General features: G+C 40.0%; 1 protein-coding gene across 5 annotated transcripts in view; it reads left to right on the top strand.

Moving 5' to 3' along the window:
• slc12a5a (solute carrier family 12 member 5a) overlaps nucleotides 1–22,257 on the top strand; it is a 173,987-nt gene that overhangs the window by 40,126 nt on the left and 111,604 nt on the right. For all 5 annotated transcript variants that reach the window (XR_010324927.1, XM_064305287.1, XM_064305282.1 and 2 more), the window contains exon 2: nucleotides 1,740–1,772. Coding sequence is in view for 4 of the 5 variants with exons in the window: in XM_064305287.1 (XP_064161357.1) it covers nucleotides 1,740–1,772 (33 nt within the window). In the remaining variant the exon portion in view is untranslated. The remainder of the gene's footprint in view (nucleotides 1–1,739; nucleotides 1,773–22,257) is intronic.

Genomic DNA, 22,257 nt, shown 5'->3' on the forward strand with positions numbered 1-22,257 from the left:
TTTCTCTTCCCTATTTTGTCGGCTGATTTTAATGTTTACGTGATGAATGGTCTTGTGCTTTGATGACATGTACCTCAAACGGATTCAAACAACACTACGGGTGTGTTCAGAACCATGCTGGATAGATTTGAAAAAATCTGCATGGTCTGGGATCGCGTCTGACTCATGCCTGTGCCAACGGTGGCTGGCAGCCCCACAGGGACGGCGCTCAGATTGGGACTGCGTTGCCCAGGGGGCATATGGGAGGGATTCGCTGGCAGGGATAGCAGTGTTCGTTGCCCGAGTGACCGCTGATGACCACCCCGGACACCGGGGCTTGCTCTCTGTGCATGCGTTTGAACTCCTTCCCCCTTGTGGCTGGGATGTGAAAAGAAGCAGTTGGCTGGTGTGATTTGCAGGCGAACTGAGTTTGTCTGCACTCTCCCAAGCTGGCATTAGGGGCAGTACATGACCAGGCTTGCACACAGTTTCCGAATTGGGGTGGGACTTGGGTGGGAATCGGAGATGCCAATAGAAAAAATAATAACTGAAATGAGAAAAATAAAGCTGGGAAACAACTTTCAGCAGAAGGACATGCACTTCTGTCCTTGGATTATTTATGTGGTTTCTAATTGGCTGTATCTTCCATATACTGTCTGGATTGTGCTTATTTAAAAAAAAAAACTCCTTTAGTTTCAAACTTTAGTCACTGAAATGAAAACCATCTCAATTCTCAGATTGAGTCAGGCTTAAATTGGTGTCTCTATAAAGAAAGAAGATAACTTCTTAAATGCTCTTGATGGCACTTGCTTGGCCATCAAAAAAATCTAATACTTGAAAGTGCAATATGAATCCCCACTATTAGAGAAACAGACAACTGTGTGACAAATATATGGAGATAGGAGCTCTTGGCAGGCACTGTTTAACAATTATGGCTGCCAGTTTCTTTTCAGTGGACTCAGTTTTTTAGTATAGGTGTTTGTTTGAAAGAAAGTATGCCAAAACAGTTTCTTGAAAAATAAGCTCTTGTTTCTCATGGCTGAAGCCTGGATTAAATCAACATTTCCCTTCATTTTCGGGTGAGATGTGTGGCACCCTGTTGGGTTGGGGGTTCAATTCCCCGACATGGCAGCAATCAGTACTGCGATCCCTTCTCTGGCCGTTACCCTCTCTGCTTTCCCTCTGTCTAAATAAAGTACAATATATGCTCGCATTTGTGAGTCACATTTAAGGACAAATGTTGATTGAATTGTAAATTGCATATGTTGATTGAATGCTGGCCTGAAGGACGCTGTAAATATTGATTGAATGACCACATTTAAGGACAAATGTTGGTTGAATCCAGGGCTAATTTAAGGACAGCTGTTCACTGATTTCAGATCAGAGTTAAGGACGACTGTTAATTACATACTGTACATAGTCTCTGTACTCAATGTGCCATTCATATCACAGTGCTCTTACTGTGGAAGTGTTTTGTATTATGTACAGCTTGTATCATGTTTCCTCTCTCTTTTGACAGTCCATATGCATTCGATATTAGTCTCTGCACAAAACCAAGATGCTAGAACTGTTTGACAACAAAGATGACATTGAAACCTCTCTATGTAAAACCTCTATGTAATTTGTTTTCTGATGTCATTTAATTTGGCAGGCTATTTCATTGCTAACACCTCAGTGATAGATTTCATTTTCCCAATGTTTGTCTGTCTCATGCAGAAGCTGCGTTGACCCCTAACCATTACCTTTTACTGTCATTGCAGATCCCGAGCAGACAGTGTGCACTCTCACCAGCGGTAAGAATGCCCGTTCTACTCTCTGCACTGAGATATGCTTGCCTGAGCACTGAGATATGCTAAATAAACAAACAAGCAAAAAAAATTGCTGCACATTTTAAATGTCTGTAAACATGATTTTTTTTTGTTATGTTCTTATATGTTTCACATTTTGGGCTCCATAGCTGTGTTTCTCAACCTTGGTCCTCGGTACCCACTGTCAAAGCCAATCTCGTGATGAATTAAGGTTGTTGAAAATGTGTTGAATTTCCACCATAATTGTGTGGTTAGACTTATTTTAACACAATGCTGGTTTGGCTTGCTGCCATTTTCTCTCAGCAAATCAGACCCAGCTGATCACATCTGTCTGTAATTGAATCAATTAAAAATGGAACCGCTTTCATTTGGAATTATTCCCCATATAATACATCACAGTAAATTAAAGGATAAGTTAGTCTGATTGATTGTAATTCCTGGGATGTGACTATGGGACATTTACTTTTTTGGCATACATAGCTATTTCTGGCAGAGTGTGGCATTAAGACGGTAATTTGTCCTTCAATATATGTACAAATTCTAATTAAGAATGATTAGTGTCTAATTAATAACAATTATGAGCCCATTACAATACAGAGCTTGGTACTGTAGTTGGAACAAAACCCAGCATACACAGTAGGTCCCCAAGACCAGGGTTAAGGAATACATTGCTCTCTGGTACTGCCATACGGATTGTTTGGGCGAATATTTCTTTGCTGGTCTGCTGAGGTGGTTGTGTGGAGTGTGTGGAGCTAAGGGAGTATAGCACAGGAAGCTTTCCTGGGCACTATAGGGTCCAGTGGGCCCCTCATGGCGTGTGTATGTGGGCATATGTGCCCTTTCACATATTCTTTTCCCTGCGCAAATAATTTCTAGATCTGTCTCTGGCTGTCAATATACAAATGTAATTCAACATACGAATGTAATGTAACATACAGCGTCTCATCAGGTTATGTGAAACAGTCTGGGATTTATAAGCATATGTGTTAAAAAGCCATACCCACATGCAAGTTTAGTGGCTTACTGCTACCATGTTCGTGTAACTAAGAATTTTACACCGAGCCAACGTAAACAATAAAGGTGTCTGTGGGGTAAAAATAAAAATGCCAATACACCATGCATTCTTAGTTACATAGTTAATATTTTTGACCTGTACTGTATATATTTCACTTGCTTTAAATAATTGTGAAAATAGTTGGTTGTCTTGTCCATGTGATGTGCTTGAATGTGCCGCTTTGATGATGGTTTCCTTGCAAAAAATGTGCAGGGAACTCCTCCTCCTTTTCCCGTACAGAGCGTAAATCCAGAAATGGCTGGTGCAGCCAGCTGCTGGTTAGCCAAGTCTAAAAGGTCCATAGAGCGCATATGGCTGACTCCAAACCGAGTGAATTTACAGGCCTCGTGTGCATCGGTCCAGTGCACCCGGCAGACCAGCCACAGAGGCAGGCCAGGCCGGGACGGGAACACTGCGTGAACGCCACCGCTGTCCTGCCAGGGCCACCAAAACCAGCACAGCAGAAACAGCGGTGCGCAGGCATATGCAAGATAGAATTTAAAAAAGGAATAATTATACTGTGCCGTACAAAAGATATACAGCGTTGTATTTTTAAAATGAGTTCTTATGAGGCAAGCAGCAGCACTGATGTGTAAATTGCCATTGCGAAGTGTAGGTGTGTGTGTGGTACAGTGTGTCACCGTTTGAATTATAGTATTAATTTAAAAGCTAATTTAAAAATGATCGTTCATCTGTAGCTAATAATATGTGTGCTTCCAATCCTTCTAACTAAATTGTACCCATAATTTAGTTAGAGACAATGCCAGAGTGTTAAGCACAGTCAAAATACAGTGATTGTAAGCATTGCTACCAAAGAGTGAGAATGGGTTTTGTATCTTTTGAATCTTTCGACCCATTCAGTGGTCCCAGGAGAAGAGTGACTAACCCCTGCCTTGGCACAGCAATGTACACCCCCTGAGTGACGGGCAGTCACTAAATTTTGCTGCAGAACACACCTCATGCATCAGATGAGGAGGTGGCCAGGGATTTATGTACCCAGCTGAACTACAGAAGGATTATGTAGCCAGATTGAGAGATGATAAAGCTGAGAATTTGGCAAGGATATGACAGAACCCCTGTCAGTCCTCAGGCCAACGGGTCTTTAACCCATTAAGACCGGATGCAACATGTGTGTGTATATCCGTTTAAGACCGGGTGGGACGTTTGTGTGTATATCCATTTAAGACCGGGTGTGATGTTTGTGTGTATATCCATTTAAGACCGGGTTCGACGTTTTCCTGCTTCTCCCTGTAGAGCCAGATGCGACGTGAGCGCGTTTTAGATGCTGTCATCGTTTTCAAGACACGTACCCAATGAAATGCATCGTGATTTGCTGAAATACACGTTGGGAAGGTGATTATACATCAATGCAGTGTGAGTGCAGAGTATTTTTTAAAAAGCGTACGTGCTCTGGTGGTGAAGAATGGAATCATCCAAGTACTGACACTACAGACAGAAAATGCAGTGTGCCTGAAGTTAACAGTGAACACAACGGTGAGATCGTTTCTGTTACAGGAGTGTGAACAAACTGATATAGTTATTGCACTACCACTGCTAGTTTGTTTGTTTTATTGAAAATATGGCTGGAAACAACAAGCGCATTTGTCAGTTTTATTGAAAAAAAATGTTAATGAACATTTAGGGCAAATGCAATAATTTCCAATTAAAGCCAAAGGTTTAAGCTCTCAAATGGTTTTTATTTCTATCTGCTACAGAGGCTGAGAAATAAAGGTTTTAGTGAATGTTGACAATTCTGTCAAGTTTTTCAGAAAACCCTCTGATTTTAGGAGGTTTTAGGAGGTTGTTTACAACAATGCCTGAGGGTTTTAGAATGTTTTTTTAGAGGGCGCCTTAGGTCTAAATGGGTTAATGACCAGAGCGAGTCACAGCTTTGGTTTAATGTCTAGTTCAAAGGACATGTTCATTGTGATACACGGACGTGTTTGTTTCCCATTTTGGAATTTGGAAGACTATAACAAAGAGAAAAGCTTCCCTATGTCTGATTATCATGAAAGCGATACGTGAAAGGGTTCAACCTCAGTTTCCTGTTACATTCTATCATCTGGCGATACATGGCGTTATGCAGGAGGAGAGGGAATGAAGTCTTTTGTATACGTGTAGTTAGCTTCAGGTGTTTCCACAAGGCACAGGTGAAGATGTTGTGTTTCAAAATAAACTGGTGAGTAGATGGGATCATTTTATGGAAGCTAACATACCATAGAGTAGAATGCATGCGTAAATTATGGCTTTGAGTGGATTCACTTGCAGCAAACTGGAGAAAAAGGACGTTAGGCTACCTAGTTACAGTTCAGCCCAAATAACAAAATTCACCACAACACTTAGCTGATTTAACCAACTAGCCTACATCTCATTAGAAACCTCTCAGAAACAGCCCTGGATGTAACAATCACCACTGGCAACTGAAAGCAATGGAATTCTAGAATACTGACTTAGAATTTTGAAGAAAAAAAACATTCCAAAAAACCTACTCTTCAAAGGGTTAAGGCACACCTTGGAGGAGGAGCTTTACACGCACCCATAGAAAATCATATTTATATAAATCATATTATTTTGAAAATATACTGTTATATTTGTGAATTAAATAAATAGTGGTTGTGTGCTGCTGTCTGCTCCCCAGTGAAATTGCCACCGCAGTGGAGCTCGAACCACAGAGAGCCCCTCCTCCTCCTCTCTGCACTGGCTCTGCCGGCATGAGCTGTGCTTTATCACCGTCATGTGATTTATGAGTGACACAATGTCATTTAACCAAGCACACAGATGGATTTTTTTTGTTTGTTTGTTTCCACTGTTATGATAACATCCTCTGTTAGAGAAGTTGAGAACTCTGTTTATTCATTTTCCTTCGATGGAAAATGCCACCTAGCAGCAAGAGAACCTCTCCTGCACCTTGTTTTCCCAGGAGGTCTCTCATTCAAACACCAACCCACTGCTTTCCTCACTGGCAGCCATGATTTAGCGGGAGAAAGCTACAGGGGGCAATTGCTGCTAATGCATGACAACAGCTGAGCTCCTGAGAAGTGGAAACAGACAATCTTACTGACTCACCTATGTGCCTGAAACATGCAAGTTTTATCATTCATGCCATGCTGTTTCAGTAAAAGTGACGCATGAAGGTTATAGGACTACAGCCCAATTCACCAAGTAGATGCCAGACCTTTCCCTGCGCTAGCCATGCCCAACCTTTTTTTTCCGCAAGCTTCTGTGTGTTCGGAAATACACGTAACTTCTACCCAACTGAACATTGTGTTTGCACCATAGACCACATGTGGTGATTCATGACTACATTTGGACAAAAACAGAAAATACAAGCCCTTACAACCTAATGTTACTGGTTGAAAGAAGTAAGTTAGAGTTAGATGAGAGGGATGGATTTTTTTAACGATGCACAGTAAAATAGTCTGTGTTAAATCAACTCGTATAGCGTACATATGGTCCCAATTTCACTCAAATGTACGAGTTGAATTAACACTGGAGATTTTATTATGTGTGCAACATCGTAGCCATGGAGATTCAAATGGAAGTTTACCTGGATGCAGAACTACTTTAATATTCCCTTACAGTCCCCCTGGTGATATGGTGCTAATCCTGCAGTGTGATGTGTATCTCTTGGCTGTTTGAGATGGTGATTTGGGCAGATTGTGAGTGCAGCGTTGGCAGGGCTCAGAGGTGTTCATTGACTGAAGCTCCAGACAACACTGAGCAACCTTACAATAAATTTTTATATATTTTTTTAAAACAGCAAATAGCACAATCACAAGCAGAAATGTGCAAAAACAGGCAGAGCCCTTAGCCTTATTTCATTATTATTATTATTATTATTATCCTGTGTTGCTTTTTTTAATGATCTTTTTAATGCATGCCTTTGAAAATGTGTTTCAGTTTTCAGAGAGAACTTCACCTGCAAATTTCTGGAATGGTAGTTGTGTAATGACTTCCCCCACATTAGGCTAACATGTGGCAAGACCCCAAATACTAACTGTATGGCCTCTCTGCAGATCAGTAAAACATGAGAAGCCATGTGGCAAAGTTTTTTGGAGGCCTGCCAGTGTCTGTATGTCTGTATCAGGGACCAGCCTAAAAACGAAGAGCCTCCCTGTAGTAGTATGTCTGAATATTTTGATGTTTAACTTTAGTTATTTTAATTTGCTTTCTAGCCTAGGATACTAACTTACAGCTTGATGGAAATGGAACTTAATTGGAAGTTTAAACTGCATCTACGGTTGTCATGGAAAGGTCAGAGTTCAGGAAAGGATCTGGACAGGCCGCGATGTAGCCGCAAATGCATGGCTGTTTTTAGGGCAACTTTAAAAACTGAAATCTTGCTAAACATATAAACATTTTTCAGAACGTCTCATGGGAGTTTGGGGCCCCTCTGCTCCTCGCGTCCCGTTTCATTTAAAACTGTTGAAACAGCCACGGCACGCCCCTGCCCATAGCCTACACAACCATTAAAAATGAAGATGTACATTTTTTTTATAGAAGTATCTGTGGCAATTTCATTTATTTCCATGAAATTATTCATGTGCTTAGCGTGAATTTTTTTACCAGACATTATGGCTGGTGAGATCTTTCAGACTTCGACGGTTTTTGCCAGTTAAAAAATTGGTCATTACTGGCAGTGTGTGTGTGTGTGTGTGTGTGTGTGTGTGTGCGCGTGTGCGTGTTCGTGTGTGTTCTGTGCCTCAGTCAAGTGAGATACAAGATAGAACACTATTACTAAAACTTTAGATTGATACCTCTGGCCATTGATAAGGGGTAACCACATTTGCCTGGTGCTTAATTAAATGTAATGTAACCTGATACCGATATGAATCTAGGCTGGCTGTGCACCAGATGCCCTATCAAATACAGAGCACAGGCTTAGGAGACAAGACCCGTGGGCACTGTGAATGCATCAGAGCTTCATCGCCATCTCAGGATCCACCGTGCGCCTTTCGTACAGTACAATCACTTCAGATAAAACTTCTGTTCTCTGGTGAAAGACGGCTATTTGCTCACACTGCTGCTGCACAGCAAAGATTTCAGTGCCAAAGACCCAGCTAATTTGGTACAGAGTTATCCTCCACAGTCACCTATATTTCTGACACAGATGGCCTAGTGAGCCAAACATCCTCTTATTTCAGTCCCAGGCCTATTCCTGTTCATCTGATTTCACATTTGAAATGAAAATGTCACATAAACTTGACATTCTTACATTTCCGCATGTGAAAAGAAAACTGGTCACATTGAATTATTTGCATCTCCACGTTTTCATACGTCACTGACTTTAAAATGTGAAATAAAATTTTCATGTGTGAAAATAAAACATGTGACTTGAAATAGCATAGGTTACATCTTTCCACTCTCATTTTACAAGTGGGAATATTGTATTATTCACATGTGTATTCTTCTCATGTTGGGTGTCCACATGTGGATTTTGAACACATAGTTTTTTTGTAAGGGAATGGGTGAGCGATGCTTCTGATGCTTTTACCAATTAGCTGTTTCTACTTAATTAGCCTCAATACTTCAGTGAATCAGTTGTTAATAGGGAATGGATAGTGTCTGTAGCTGCTGTACAATAAGCAGCATTGAACTGCAATCATTATTCTCATTTTCTCAGTGGATCTAGCCCCAGTGTTAAAGTATTAAAAAGTATTAAAAACCTATTTTTATATTCTATAAACATAGTCCACAGGGCACAAGAACTAAAATATAAATGCTGGCTATTGCAAATGAATGTGTACAAAAAATAAAAAAATAAATAAATAAACTGTCGTGGTGATTAAATATGGGTTTTAGATTTCAGGTTAATGAGTACGCCTGGCCGTTAAGTTGAGCTGGACTCATCGTTTTGCCTGCTTTCTGGAATGCCTTTAATGTCGTATCTAGTCTTGAGGACACTTAGGGTCTCTGCCTCAACTAGAAACCCCGCTAAGCTTTTCCAGTCATTAGCAACTCAGCGTGGAACAAACAAATACTTCCCGGCGTCAGTTTGATATTTTCTGTTACCGCAAAAATGACCTTTAATATTAATGGCCTTGAGGTGCTCGGTTGGCCTTCACATTTCCCACTCTGCTTTATTAATGTTGAGGGGTCTGGAGCGAACGCAGCGCTGCCCCATAACTCCATGGCCTTAATCTGCGGATTAAGCGTCAGACGTTTCGGTGAGGATTGTGAGCGGGAGTGCGTCACGCTGCGAGAAGCCTGCGGGTTGATGTAATTCCCTCCCGGCCAGATCAGACGATCAGACGCGGATCACGGGCGGACTGGCGGGCGCAGCGCTAGCGCAACTGGCAGCATGCGAGCTGGCCAGCGAGCACATCCACATGAAATGGCATCTGTTAAGAACAAGGTGTATCATGGGAAATGTATTTCTGAAATGTGTTCAAGAGTTAAAAATCTGTGTGAACCGTACTGATGGCCAGGTTTTTCGGCTTTTTCATTTTCGTTCATGAGGTACGGACCTCATATAAAATGCAGTAACAGCAGTTTGTTAATGGCAAGAAGCCCGATGAATGTTAGAGATGTTAGGGATGGTCGAGAGGTTGATCGGCGGACCGTCTGTTTGGCTTAGTTCGCAGTACTGAAATTGCATCACAGGAGGAGCAGAGGTCAAAAATTCAGTTTTGTGCTTGTGGTGGTTGGTAAGGACGAGTGGAGCTTAATCTCTCTTAGGAAAATAAGTGATGCATTATGGGGCCCTGAGACTGAAGAAGCTGTGAACATGTTTAAATGAAGAACTGGAGAGGATTCCTTTAGAGTGATGCAATGGCCAGCAATCACGGTGGGTTATGGGCCTTCATTCTGGCTCTCCCTGAGGCAGCTCGGGCTCAGTTCGTTCCTTAGCATTGACGTACAAATGAATGGAAATGCTCCGGGTTTTTTCTTCACACAGTTTTGGCGAGTTAATTTTGCTGATTGCATCCAAGCTGACTAGCAACTTTGTTATTTGTGTACAATGTCCCAGTGCTTTGTCACTGGAACGCACTAGCAGAATAATTATGTATTCACCGTGGTATAATATGTCACTAAAGGAAATATGTTTCAAACCAGGGGACCACACAAAAAAAGGAAGCTGCTACTTCTCAGGTATTACTATAAAGAATAGTTTCTACTTCTTGTTTTTGTTATTATTATTATTATTATTGTTGTTGTTGTTGTTGTTCTTAATATTATATAAATAAAGAGAAGTGGATCTTGTTGATTATCATTTATTATTACGATGATATACAATGTTATAAAATGATGATTAAGAAGGTGCATTTGTTTTCCCATAATTAGCTCCATTGATGAGCTGACATGGCTGATCAGTAATGGTAAAGCACAAGGCCCATTCAGAATGTGTGTACTCTAATCTTCCATTTAGACCAGTGGGGATTAACTAAGTGTCTGGTTCTGCTCTGTGCCCCTCTTGGCTCTCCCTGTCTTCCAGGCCAGTGCTTCCATGCTGTGTTCTGGAACTCTGGTGTTGTGGCATTCCTTCCTGCCAAACGTGGCTGTGACTGAGCATAATGTTGCACTTATAATAGAAAGCTCTGCAAACAGATTTCCAACACGAAGACCCAATCACTCTGAGCAGTTATCTCCTTTTCCCTGGGGTTACACTGCACTACAGACTATATATAAATATGACCAGAGGACCCCAGCTTGACTGGAAAGTGCCACATTTGTTCATGAATAAGAGACTGTAAAAGCATACAGTAATACACACAAAGGTCAATGTGGCATATGCTAATATCTACTGAACAGAACACAGTGATCCCATTTGGGTATATGATGCTGTCCGAGTATATGTTTTGCCAATTTCATTGTTCAGAATCCATATTTTACATTACATTTGGATTACACATAAAATCCAAGATGATATTAGAAAAAAAAAAACACTGTCACAAATGACATTCTGCCTTGAATGAGAATGAATATGACCCCAATAAGTTCAGTATATGTAAACTGGTAATGGAAGAGGAATTTAAAACATTTCTCGTTATTGAGTAAATACATTATTTGTTAAAGATTTCAATATAATTTTACGGTTTTTTAAGCTATATTGGAGAGGACAGTGTAGAGCAGTTTTCTCTAACTCAGTGCCATGGAGGGCCGTGTGTATGCTGGTTTTTATTCCAGCCTCAGATCTTGATTATATAATTAGTTCAATTATTTGCTGAATTAGGGATGCAGGGTTGCACATGATGGTGACCCGACGTCTATGGTGACCCGCATTGTCTAAATAAAAACTTACTTATATTCTGTGCTTCAGTGCAGTTAAATGCATATGGCTGAATGCGTAATTGGACTCAATTAAGGCGGCATTAATTGGTTGGAATGAAAACCTGCATACACACGGCCCTCCATGGCAACGAGTTAGAGACCACTGGTGTAGAGAGACAGGAAGAATGGGGAGCATGAGAGGGAGAGGCATGCAACAAAGTTCACGCGGCTGGAAACCTCTGACATCACCTCTCGTAATGAGCATGTGGTCAGTGCTCTACAGGCTACGCCACCAGACACCCCCTAAATAAAGGCCCGGGACTTAACTCCATTACGTTATTCGTGGGTGTCTGAACACAACTTGAGAGTTGGAGATCGGTCAGTTAAAATTTTTAATCAGTTCCATCCTGTGATGAACCCCACTGTGAGTGCTTTATTTCCCAAATTTAGCTGAAGTCATGCCTCCATCAGGACACATGTCCTTACCAAGGCACACGCTGTACTGCGACACGCACATTTAATAAAACATGCTGGTCAAACAGAGAGGACTGTGAATTGTCATTTTTTCACTTTTTACATTCAGATGTAGCCCTAAGGTAAAAAAAAAAAATCAATAACATAAATAGTTCCTGCACTAGGCCATGCATCATTTCAAGAGTATCGTAATATAGAATTGATTGTAATATATAATACATCAAATTGGAAAACCTCATTTTGAGTACATCCTCCCAGCCAAAAAAAAACAATAATTATTAAACACTAATTAAAACCTGTAATGTAAAGCTGCACACAGATTATAGATCTGTACTCAGCATGTTCTCGGTGATACACTACAGAGTGCGATACGCTCATTAAACTCTGTTGACCCTCACATATTAATAAGCAGTCCTTACTGGTGCTTATCCAGTGCACTGTCCTCCTATTGTTTACATGCAAATAATGTTCCTCCCAGGGTACAAAATGTGTTAAAACTATACAACAGTAGAGGGACTGAGCAAACTGCAGACCCTCCAAAAAGGACTGTGGATTACCAACTGGATTAGCATTTTGATTTCAGCAGTCAACAAATTTATGCTGCACTGTTTCTAATGCCTTATTTGGTTATAGAAGCAATTTACAGTTAAAGTGGGGGTAACCGTTTTTGCAAATGTGTACATGTACACATCCCAGTTTAGCCACGTGTTCACTCAGAGAAATTTTGTAAATGAAGACTGCAAACTTTCAACTGCAATATTGCTAGTCGGAGATCAACAGTTGATTAACGGGATATGTGCAAAGCTCAAAGATGCTACTATTTGTTTTTGGTTTTCACAAACAGTTTATTGTGTTCAGCAATAACCAAAACCAATGCATCAAAACGCGTTAGTTAAGAAAAATGAGCAAATAATATTTTTTAATACTGCTTTATTAAGGGCAAATATTTGTTGTATCTAAGCCTTTGCTGTGAACATCCAAATCAAATGTAGAATGCATGGTTTTGTTGAATAAGCAAAGCCATCATCTCAGGCAAGGTGATTAAAATTTGCATTTATTCTTGACCTCTGTCATCAAGATGAATGGTGCTTATTTGTGAAGCAGTGCCAAGGAGAGTCATTTCTGGATCATTTTAAATATTTCTGCTGCATTTCTACTGGCAAATACTTTAAAAAATATATATATATTTTTTGCGGGTTTTCAGCTTTATTGGACAGAACAGTGTAGAGAGACAGGAAGAACAGGGGAAGAGAGAGGGAGAGACGTGCGACAAAGGTCGTGCGGTCAGACTCGAACCGCCGACGTCGCGGCTCGTAATGAGCATGTGGACAGTCTACAGGCTACGCCACGAGACACCCCCTGGCAAATACTTTTAAAACTAAACCTTTTGCACACTTCTAAAATTATTTAGTATTAATAATTCCACTTTTTTTGTGGGTCAGATTATGGATGTTTATGGCTATTCCTAGCCTGAGGGTGAACATAACACTGTCATTAATTACTTTAATTAGCCGCAGTGCATACTGATTTATACCAGGCACAGAGCATTGTAATATTCACTTGTATACATGGCTAAAATGCGAAAGTGAAATGAATAACATGCAGAAATTAAAGCTGTGTAAGTTGCCCTTGATATAAAATAATGTGTCCATGACTGATGCATACTTTGTATCATTGGATATGTAGTCTTTAGATTATCACCTTTGAGAAACTGGCCATATAATTTGTGTGACCATAGGAATGTATCTTTTTATTCTCTGTCCCCCTCCCCGCTCCACAGACAACAAAATAAAAATTATTGGGCAAGTAGGGTCACCCTGGAGGTATTCTAACAGGGGGAGTTTTCTCTCCTTTGACAGTTTATGGCTTTATTGCCCTGTGGAGGAAACCCATACACTCAGAGACCCTGCATGCCTATATGCCGCACAAAGAGAATGTTCTTTTGGATGCTAGCAGGGTGAGTTGAGGGACTGGCGAATTGACTCCTGCCACTATTTGCTGCAGTTTTGGTTACTTTTCATTATGTTCTTTGTCATGTAAATTATGATATTTTTGTGTTTAAAATACTGATGGCAAATGTTGTTGGTTCTGGTGGTTTATGTATGTTGCGCCTCTTTGTTTTTGGTTTGGGAGTTTATCGTAAACGGGCCTGGACAGTATGAGATGTTACTATTTGTTATAGTGGCAATATTCGCTAGTTTCTTTTAAATTTCAGGTACCATTGGTTGTAATATAAATAGCTGTACGAAATTAGTATTGTACCTTATTGAACCTGTGTTTTGTAGTTGTCCAATGACCGTGATTTGCACTTTTTGCACGCTAAATAAATGTAATGTAATAAAAAAAATAATAAAAAAATAATAATGTAATAAAATTGACTGGTATTTTCAATAATTCTAGAATTAAGAGACCCTCCAGGCCATAGGAAATCGGGGACATTAGGGCATTAACTAATGACTTCTGATTCAAAGGGGGTGATATACCTTTAGAGTCTGCAGTCTTAGAGTCCTTAGACTGTGCAGTCTTCATGAGAGGGAAAGAGAAGCCATTTTGTTGCCACTTCTATAGACCTTGTCATCCTCGGTCAGCGTGGTTTTTTTTTTCTTGTTCTGTGTATTTTTAAAGCTTTATTTGTCATTGACCACTTTATCTGTCTCACTTTGTGCTGGAGTACTCCTCAACTTAAATCTTTGATGTGCTAAAAGGATTAGTGTGAGCTCCCTAGAGTTAAGGATACCTTCTCCCTATTCCAGTCAGTTTGCTTCAATGACATAATAGTGTAAATGTACTATATATTTATTAATAAAGCACATATTTAATATTTCAATACTCCATGTTAATGGTAGTCAGAGGCAATAACATAATTTGGCCTGTTAACCAAGTAAACATGGTAATGAACTTCACTGCCATCTTTGCAATCCACATTCATTAGGCCACAAATGACAGTCAAACCTTTCTATGAGCCTCCCAAAAAGCTTGGGGGAAGTGGGAGATAGAGTGCAGGAAAACTGGCAAATTGGATGACTAATTAAGGGGAAGAAATAAGGCCCGTTCTGCATCAGTGTCTGGATAAATTTTTTCTCAGGAATTGTACAAATGGACATGAATTTGACATGACAGCACACAGAAATGTTCTGCATTTATGTATATCAACACTGTACTCTGAACACGTGCAATGGCACTGCATATAATTTACAAATTAGCAATGATCCTCTCTGAGAATAGCAGATGATGTACCCACCCCCTTGCCCTGATTCACCTCCCTCAGGGCCCAAAATACAGTCAGGTCTCAAATTATTGACACCATTGATAAAGATTCACAAAAGAGCCTCTCATGGGTTACTTTCTCATTTTTACTGGGGGGGTGGGGGGTCGGGGGGGTGGGGGGCACTAGTCTTTGAATGGATTATCCACTGTTCACTGTTATTCTAGGCAGGCCTTTTTTGATGTCATAAATGACCATTTTTGGCACAGTATGTCAGTCAGCCGACGGGGGAAATTAATTCTGGATCGTGAGCTATGCAATGATCTCGACAGAATTTGCAGCATAGAGGTAGTGGAGCCACTTGGAATGAGTGATCTTTCTGCAGTTAGCTTTGAGATTTTGGCATAAATTTGTAAGTCCAGATTTTTTTTTTTTTTTACGCATGGCAACTTTAACAAGATGTGAGCAAGTTTAACTAATATAGACTGGGTGCAACTTCTTGATTGTAAGACTGTAACTGAAAAAAGGGACTGGCTTAAAACGGTCATTCTTGATGCACAGTGTAAATTAATTCCAAAGGTTAATAAAAGTGAGTTGAAAAAGCAGTGTCCCTAATGTATGAACAAACCCATACGATAGAGTTTTTTTTTGTTATATAAAAGAGACAGTATGGAGAGTAACAAGGCTGGGATATTGTAGTAAGCGTGCTAAAAAAAAGTTAGCAAACAGACACTTTGAAAGGCAAATTACCCAAGATGCAAAAAGGAATCCTTGAAGTTTCTTTGTGTACTGCAGTAGGATAAAGAAAATCGGGGAGGATGTCAAGTGCATGGGAGGAATAAAATTGGAATGTGCTCAATTTGAAAAAGACTCGGGAGTAATGGTTCAGGTTCTAGGCACTGCGCTGTAGCAGTGAAAAAGGCCAACAGGATGCTGGGGTATACAGCCAAAAGTATTGAGTATAAATCCAAGGAAGTTATACTCATCTTGTATAATACCTTTGTCAGACCACACTTGGAGTATTGAGTGCTGTCACAGTACTATGAAGCTTTCTAAAACCAGACTGAAAACTCTCATTGTTATCCTGTAAGAAAGAAGAGAGTTGTTGTGCTACACGTTACTTAAGAATCTTTGATAGAAAAATGGGAGATCTGATCACAATCAAGGTATTGGGCACCCCCTGGTGTGTGCAGTGCAGTCTCTGCATAAGTTTTACATATCCAGTGGCTATAATAAAATAATCAAAGTGAGTAACTCTGAAGTGGTTATGTTTGCTAAACCAAAAGCATATTACAATTACCATTAACAATATGGATATTAAGTTCATGACATTCCTCGTGCCATGTCCTTGCTAGGTTGTGAGGGCCCATGCAGTGTGAAGCCTGTACTGCCCAGCTCTTCGTCATTGTATTTATTTAATTAATACGGCTTAGACATTTTGATATATGTAAAGATGGTCTCTCTCCTCTCAAAAAAGGAAATCACGCTGTCTGGCAACAGGTTTCAACTTGGGTCTCGGATTCAATTCAAGGGTCTGTCTTGCAGTTCCTATGTCTCAGTCTTCCCCTAGGATGTGATTTTATGCTTTTGTCAGTGTGTATACCCTGTTTATTTCTGGTGAGCTGCTGTAACATTTGCTGATGCAAAGTGCTTCTGAAACATGGGCGGTGAACTGTGCATTATGAATGTGCTGCCATCATGTCATGGGTGAAAACATTTCCTGGGAAAATTCAGCTCTGCTCCTCTAAGAATGTGACATTTAATACTAGTCATATATCTCTCTCTAATGAATACGGATGTCATGAAGGAACAGTGGGGCCTATGGCAGTCACTGCTTGGGTTCTTGCACTGCTGGCTGATTATATATATTTGAGACAGATTGCTACTTTTGTTGAGGACAGGATACCTTGAAGGCACTGATGGCAGACGGTGTTGCATTGCAAAAACTGCCCCTCTGGAGGAAATGGCTATGGATAATGAAAAGGACAAACAAGTGTTTGAAACCTTTGTTCCATAAATGCAAGCTATTTTGTTGGCTGTTTTACTTGCATCTGAAAGATGATTGTCCTGTCAGCAGAAATCTGAGTGGTCGAGATGGGCACATGTAATGTGTGCATTGTGCCCTGTTATTACAGTAGGATCTCTGACATACAGTATGGGCATGCTTAAAATGGCCTTAGTTCAGAACTTGAAGGTGATGTCATAACTGAACCAGCTTATATATTATAATTATAATAATTAAACCAGCAGTAATTGGAATTTTATTACAATGGTTTTTTTCCATTATGGTTTTGTTTCAATGAAGGTGTATCGCTGTATTGGGCATATTTTGCAATGTTTCTGCTGTATATGTATTTAGAGTATTGCAGTCATAGTCTTGAGCTTCCCCTTTATATTAATAAATACCTCTCTGTCTCTCTGTTGCAGTATCTCTTGAAAATGGGTTGCATACAATGTTTGAACTGGAATGAATGGCATACTGTGCTAATTTATTTGTATTGGTAGGTAAAATTTATCATAAATTATTATTACAAATTATCATACACTAAACATTTAAATTGTTATTATATACAGTAATGCATATTGTGCATACATATTTTATACAGTATTAAGTAATATATGGAAAAAGAAATAGAAATAAATATTGAAATAAAAATAAGAAACAGATTCAAATATTTCAAACTGAATAACAATTTAGATGAATAAACTGGAAAGTATTAAAGCATGAAAAATATCAAGGCATTTGTGTAGTCAGTGATGCAGATAAATTTTAACAAATGTACAAAAGGAGTTCTATGGCCATTACAATAAACAAAGTATATGCAATAATATGCATAGTATTTAACTATCATTCCGTTATCACAAACCGCTCTTTGGGTCAGTTATGCTTTCTGCACCAAGTCCATGGACAAAACGCAGAGATTCCTACATAGGGGGTACACCCAAAAGTTGACTGGGGTTAGCACACCTGCCATTTGTTTCCATAGAGACCCATTTGATTGAAATTGGTGTCTCTGTAACCCACCAGGTGAGGCCTTGGTTGGCCACTGCTGCAGCCATGTGCTGATGGTGAGTCATTTTCTCCCATGAATGGAAAAAGCAATGTCCCTGTTAATCCTGTCGAAATTATACATGTGCATATTTCATTTGTGGCCCGAAATGGTTGTTATTGTTAATATCTATCTTTAAGGTAGAAAGATTGGCAGGGGCGCAGTGTGAATATTTCCCTGAAGGACAGCTCTGAACAAGAAAACCTGGTCTTTTGCTGAAGTAATCTTCGAGTTTATGGCCACTACAAGTGTTAAAAGCATGGCTCTTGATTTGAAGAAAATATTCATGGGTTATTATGCTAATTTTATGAATATTCCGGACACTCATTCATCATGAATATCGAAGTGTACAAATGGTAAAGAGATGAGGCTAATTATAAAAATCTCAATTCTGTGGATTAGAAGGCACTGAAAGGACTGTAAAAAAAAAAAAAAAAAAAGCTAGATAGATATATACTTGTCTTGAACAGCACAGATTCAAAAAAATTACACAAACATGACCAAATTACAATGACCTGAGCAGCCTACCAAAGCACTTGTACATCCTGTGCTGGATGCAGTGAGTTCTTTTTTATTTGTTGAATATTGCACCATTCATAAAAAGATGAGGAGTGATGGAAGTCCTAAGTGGAGCACTTTTATTGTACCCTTAAATGAAGTTTCCTGACCTGAGTTGCTTCAGTAAATGTACACCCTTCTATACAAATACAGCGATGCCGTTTAAAAAATATTTAGCGGTTTACATTAGACAATAGATACAGTTATAGTTGACTATAGGAATCTACTGAGAATAGGCCATAGTAATCCAAGACATACAGTATATGTGAGAGCTCTTGTAGAGTCTAACATTGTTGGGAACACTATGAAAGCACAATACATATCAAGCATAACATAACATCAAATGACATAATGAGGAGAAAAGGCCATTCAGCCCTACAATGCTCACCATTTTCCTGACTAAGTAGTGCTCTGATTACCTACACGCTAGATAGTATCTAACACCGTACAAAGCCTGATCTTGTAAAATGCTCAGAGTTTCTGCCTCTACTACGTGACCTGGCAGGCTATTCCACACATTTTCTTTCCTCATCTGTCAAACATATTCATTGTGTCATTTTTGATGGGTACTTGTGCCCTGTAGGCATTTCCAGATGGATTCTTCTCAAATTGGGCTCTACGTTTGGGTAGCAAAACCAAGGTAAAGCAGAAGCACATGGAAAAGAAGAGAATCTCAACCTATTTGCTCGTAGACTTGGATGTATGTGGCCTACATGCATGCCACCGCACACACATCACATTATTGCGTAAACGGCAGAAATGGCATCTTCAGCTTGGATCTGGTGTTACCGTGGTGAATGGCTGGGGCACTGCAGTGTCACTGTTACCTCATCTTGTGAATGCCAGTGTCGTCTGACACTTGAGTATTGACTAGCTGCTCACTCTCAAGAGGACCCTACATAATCCTGTGTAGGCAAAATTGTGATCGTTTGTTGTCCCTGCAGGTTTATTTCAAAAAGAAAACTTTCTGCTGACTTTGCATAAATTGTAGAAGCGGTGTTTTCTTATGAATCAGGGTCGCGTAAACTTGGATTTGCCTGTTGCAAGGCAGTGGACGGGTTTCCATGCGCTGTCATAATGTGCTTCATCAAGGAGAAAGAAAGTCCCTTTAACAAAGTGTGGTGAAATGTTGCGGTGTTGCTAATGTGTCAATATGTGGTTGTCTGTTGTAAAATCTAACTTAAAAGTGAATTACTGTATTTTATTCTGAGCCTTTAGAGTTGCACAAAGATAGGAAGCTCATTTTCTGGGCTCAGTCACTCCCTCAGCTCATTTTATTTTTGGATGTGGACCTTTCAGAAAAGGATTAGAACTGAAACATTGATCTCAGACAGGCAGCACAGATATGACCACAGAACAGTTCTTATATGCAGAAGCTCTCTCTTTTATAGCAGTTGCCAGGGAAGTGTGAGTATTAGGGGAGGAGAATTGAGTGGCAGTGTGGTATAATGGGTAAGGATCTGGTCTTGTAACCTAAAGGTCACAGGCTCAATTCCCGGACAAGACACTGCCGTTGTACCCTTGAGCAAGGTACTTAACCTGCATTGCTTCAATATATATCCTGCTGTATAAATTGATGCAATGTAAATGCTATGTAAAAAGGCATATAAGAGCATCTGCTAAATGCCTGTAATAAAAGTGTTTCAGAGGAGAATGAGCCTTTATAGCATTTAAATCAATGAGAGAGGTTGTGAAGAAGAAGAAGAAGAAGAAAGAGAATGTACAGATGTGACAAATTGCACACTTCTAAAGCAGGACCGCATGAGCTCTCCACAGGGACACTGCACGGCACTGCATGCGTGCTTGGCTGTGCCCCGGAAAGGCAAGTGGCAGGAGGGACAGAGGAATGAGGGGGCATAGCAGGGGATCCTCTTAATTACTGCGCACATTGCAATGCCATTAGGCAAGAGGGAAGCCAGACTGCCATAGACTTGAATCTGTAGAGCTCTCTACTGAAATGGAGGGCTGTTTAATTTCAGGTAAGGTACTGTAGACACGAGCGGGTCCATAAAATTTAAACAGACATTTATTGACAAGGATGGATATGGCCTGAAATATTGACAGGGACCTAAAATACAACTAAAATATTCTCAAACTTTCTTATCTGGGTTACTGTCATTGTTGACATCTGCCACTCAACAAGGAATAGATTTTATTATTGAGCATCACATCCTAGCCAAGTCAATTTCTACGTCACAAAACGTTGTCAATTAACATGACAATTGGCATTCTGTATAGTACCAGAGTAATCAATGGCCAAATGTCTGACCCATGCTTAAAAAGGCCCCAATCATGGCCTTGCACTCTGGTGTGCTGCTTATAAATCTCCTAATGAGGAGCTGGATGTCCAATCCGAATGTCACTGTGGACCTGTAGGGCAGCCAGGTGTGTTAATCTTCTTTGAATCGTTGAGTACAATGACTTGGGTATTAGCCAAATAATGGTAGAAAAAGATCTCTCTGATGAAGCAACAGATGACAGGGAATCAAGTGCAACTAACTTCTATACTTCTTTGAACATCATGAAATAGCAGAACACTGATTGGGGTATTACTGAGTGCAGCTAATGCTCATAATGAATCAGAGGCAGATTTGACATCTCATCTCGATTAAACCTTGTAGTCACTTTTTGTCAGAACCCCCCCACCCCCCCCCACCCCTCAAATGGACTGTCATGTACTAACCCGCTCTTCACTGATTTAATGAAGACAACATGCTCAATTTCAGTATCGTCACTGTCATTTTGTAAACCACCCTCGTTTGAAGAAAGGTTCAAATTCCTAAATCTTGTCCTAGGGGACTTTGTATTAGACTGCTCAAACCTGGCAATTGTGGTAGTAGCTGCAGACGTGGTGGTATCCTGCTGTTTCTTCTCATCATCTGCCTCATAGTCTGCCAATCTACTGCTGGGTAATGGTAAATGGACTGCATTTATATAGCGCTTTTATCCAAAGCGCTTTACAATTGATGGCTCTCATTCACCCATTCACACACACACTCAAAGGCTGCCATGCAAGGTACCAATCAGCTTGTTGAGAGCAGTTAGGGGTTAGGCATCTTGCTCAGGGACACTTCGACACTCCCAGGGCGGGAGTTCGAACCGGCAACCCTCCGACTGCCAGACAACCGCTCTTACCTCCTGAGCTATGTCGCTGGGTTCTGCCAATCTACTGCCTGCTATACTGCACTCTACTGCTGTTTGTGGGTCATTTGGGGCTTTCTTGCTGTTAGTGCTCCAGGGCACTTTTTTATGATTAGTAGCTAAATTAATTCCACCAACTACAAGGATGTCTTAGCCTGTAACCTGGTTTTCTCTACCAGGAGACATGGCCATAGGTGGACCTTCCAACAAGACAATGACAACCAAACACACCTAAAAATAAAATGAAAAAAAAAAAGTTCTGTGCAAACAAAGTTAATATTTTGCAGTGGCTGGACTGTCTCTGGGCTGTGAAATCTATTTCTTTATTTGTTTTGAGATATTAAAATAGTTTTATTTGTGCATCACTATCATTAACTATTAGCAATAATCATTAAACATTTTTTTGCTATACAGAGTAGGTTGAAATGTGTAAAGTTGAAGCTTTAATATACAAAATCAAATAAGTATTTAAATGAAATATAAAATGCTAATCAAAATCTTTCCAAGATCTATAAGTTTGCTGCAAATGAGCATCTTTAGGAAACTGTGGAAATTGCAAAGGAAAAGTTGATACATCTGAAAATGTGACCCTCATTTTGGCCCAATCAATATTAAATATTGATTTTAATGTGGATTTACATACAAATGGGATGTTTATGCAGGTCAAAGGTATGCACTACCATGCTATATTTTGTGGTTAGGTTAGGTGGAATAGCTGCACTAAGGGATCCTCCCTTCACCTGCTAAAATATTGATTTTTTAATGCATGCTGTATAT

This window comes from Anguilla rostrata, chromosome 13 (genome assembly GCF_018555375.3).
Source record: "Anguilla rostrata isolate EN2019 chromosome 13, ASM1855537v3, whole genome shotgun sequence".
NCBI classification, from domain to species: Eukaryota; Metazoa; Chordata; class Actinopteri; order Anguilliformes; family Anguillidae; genus Anguilla; species Anguilla rostrata.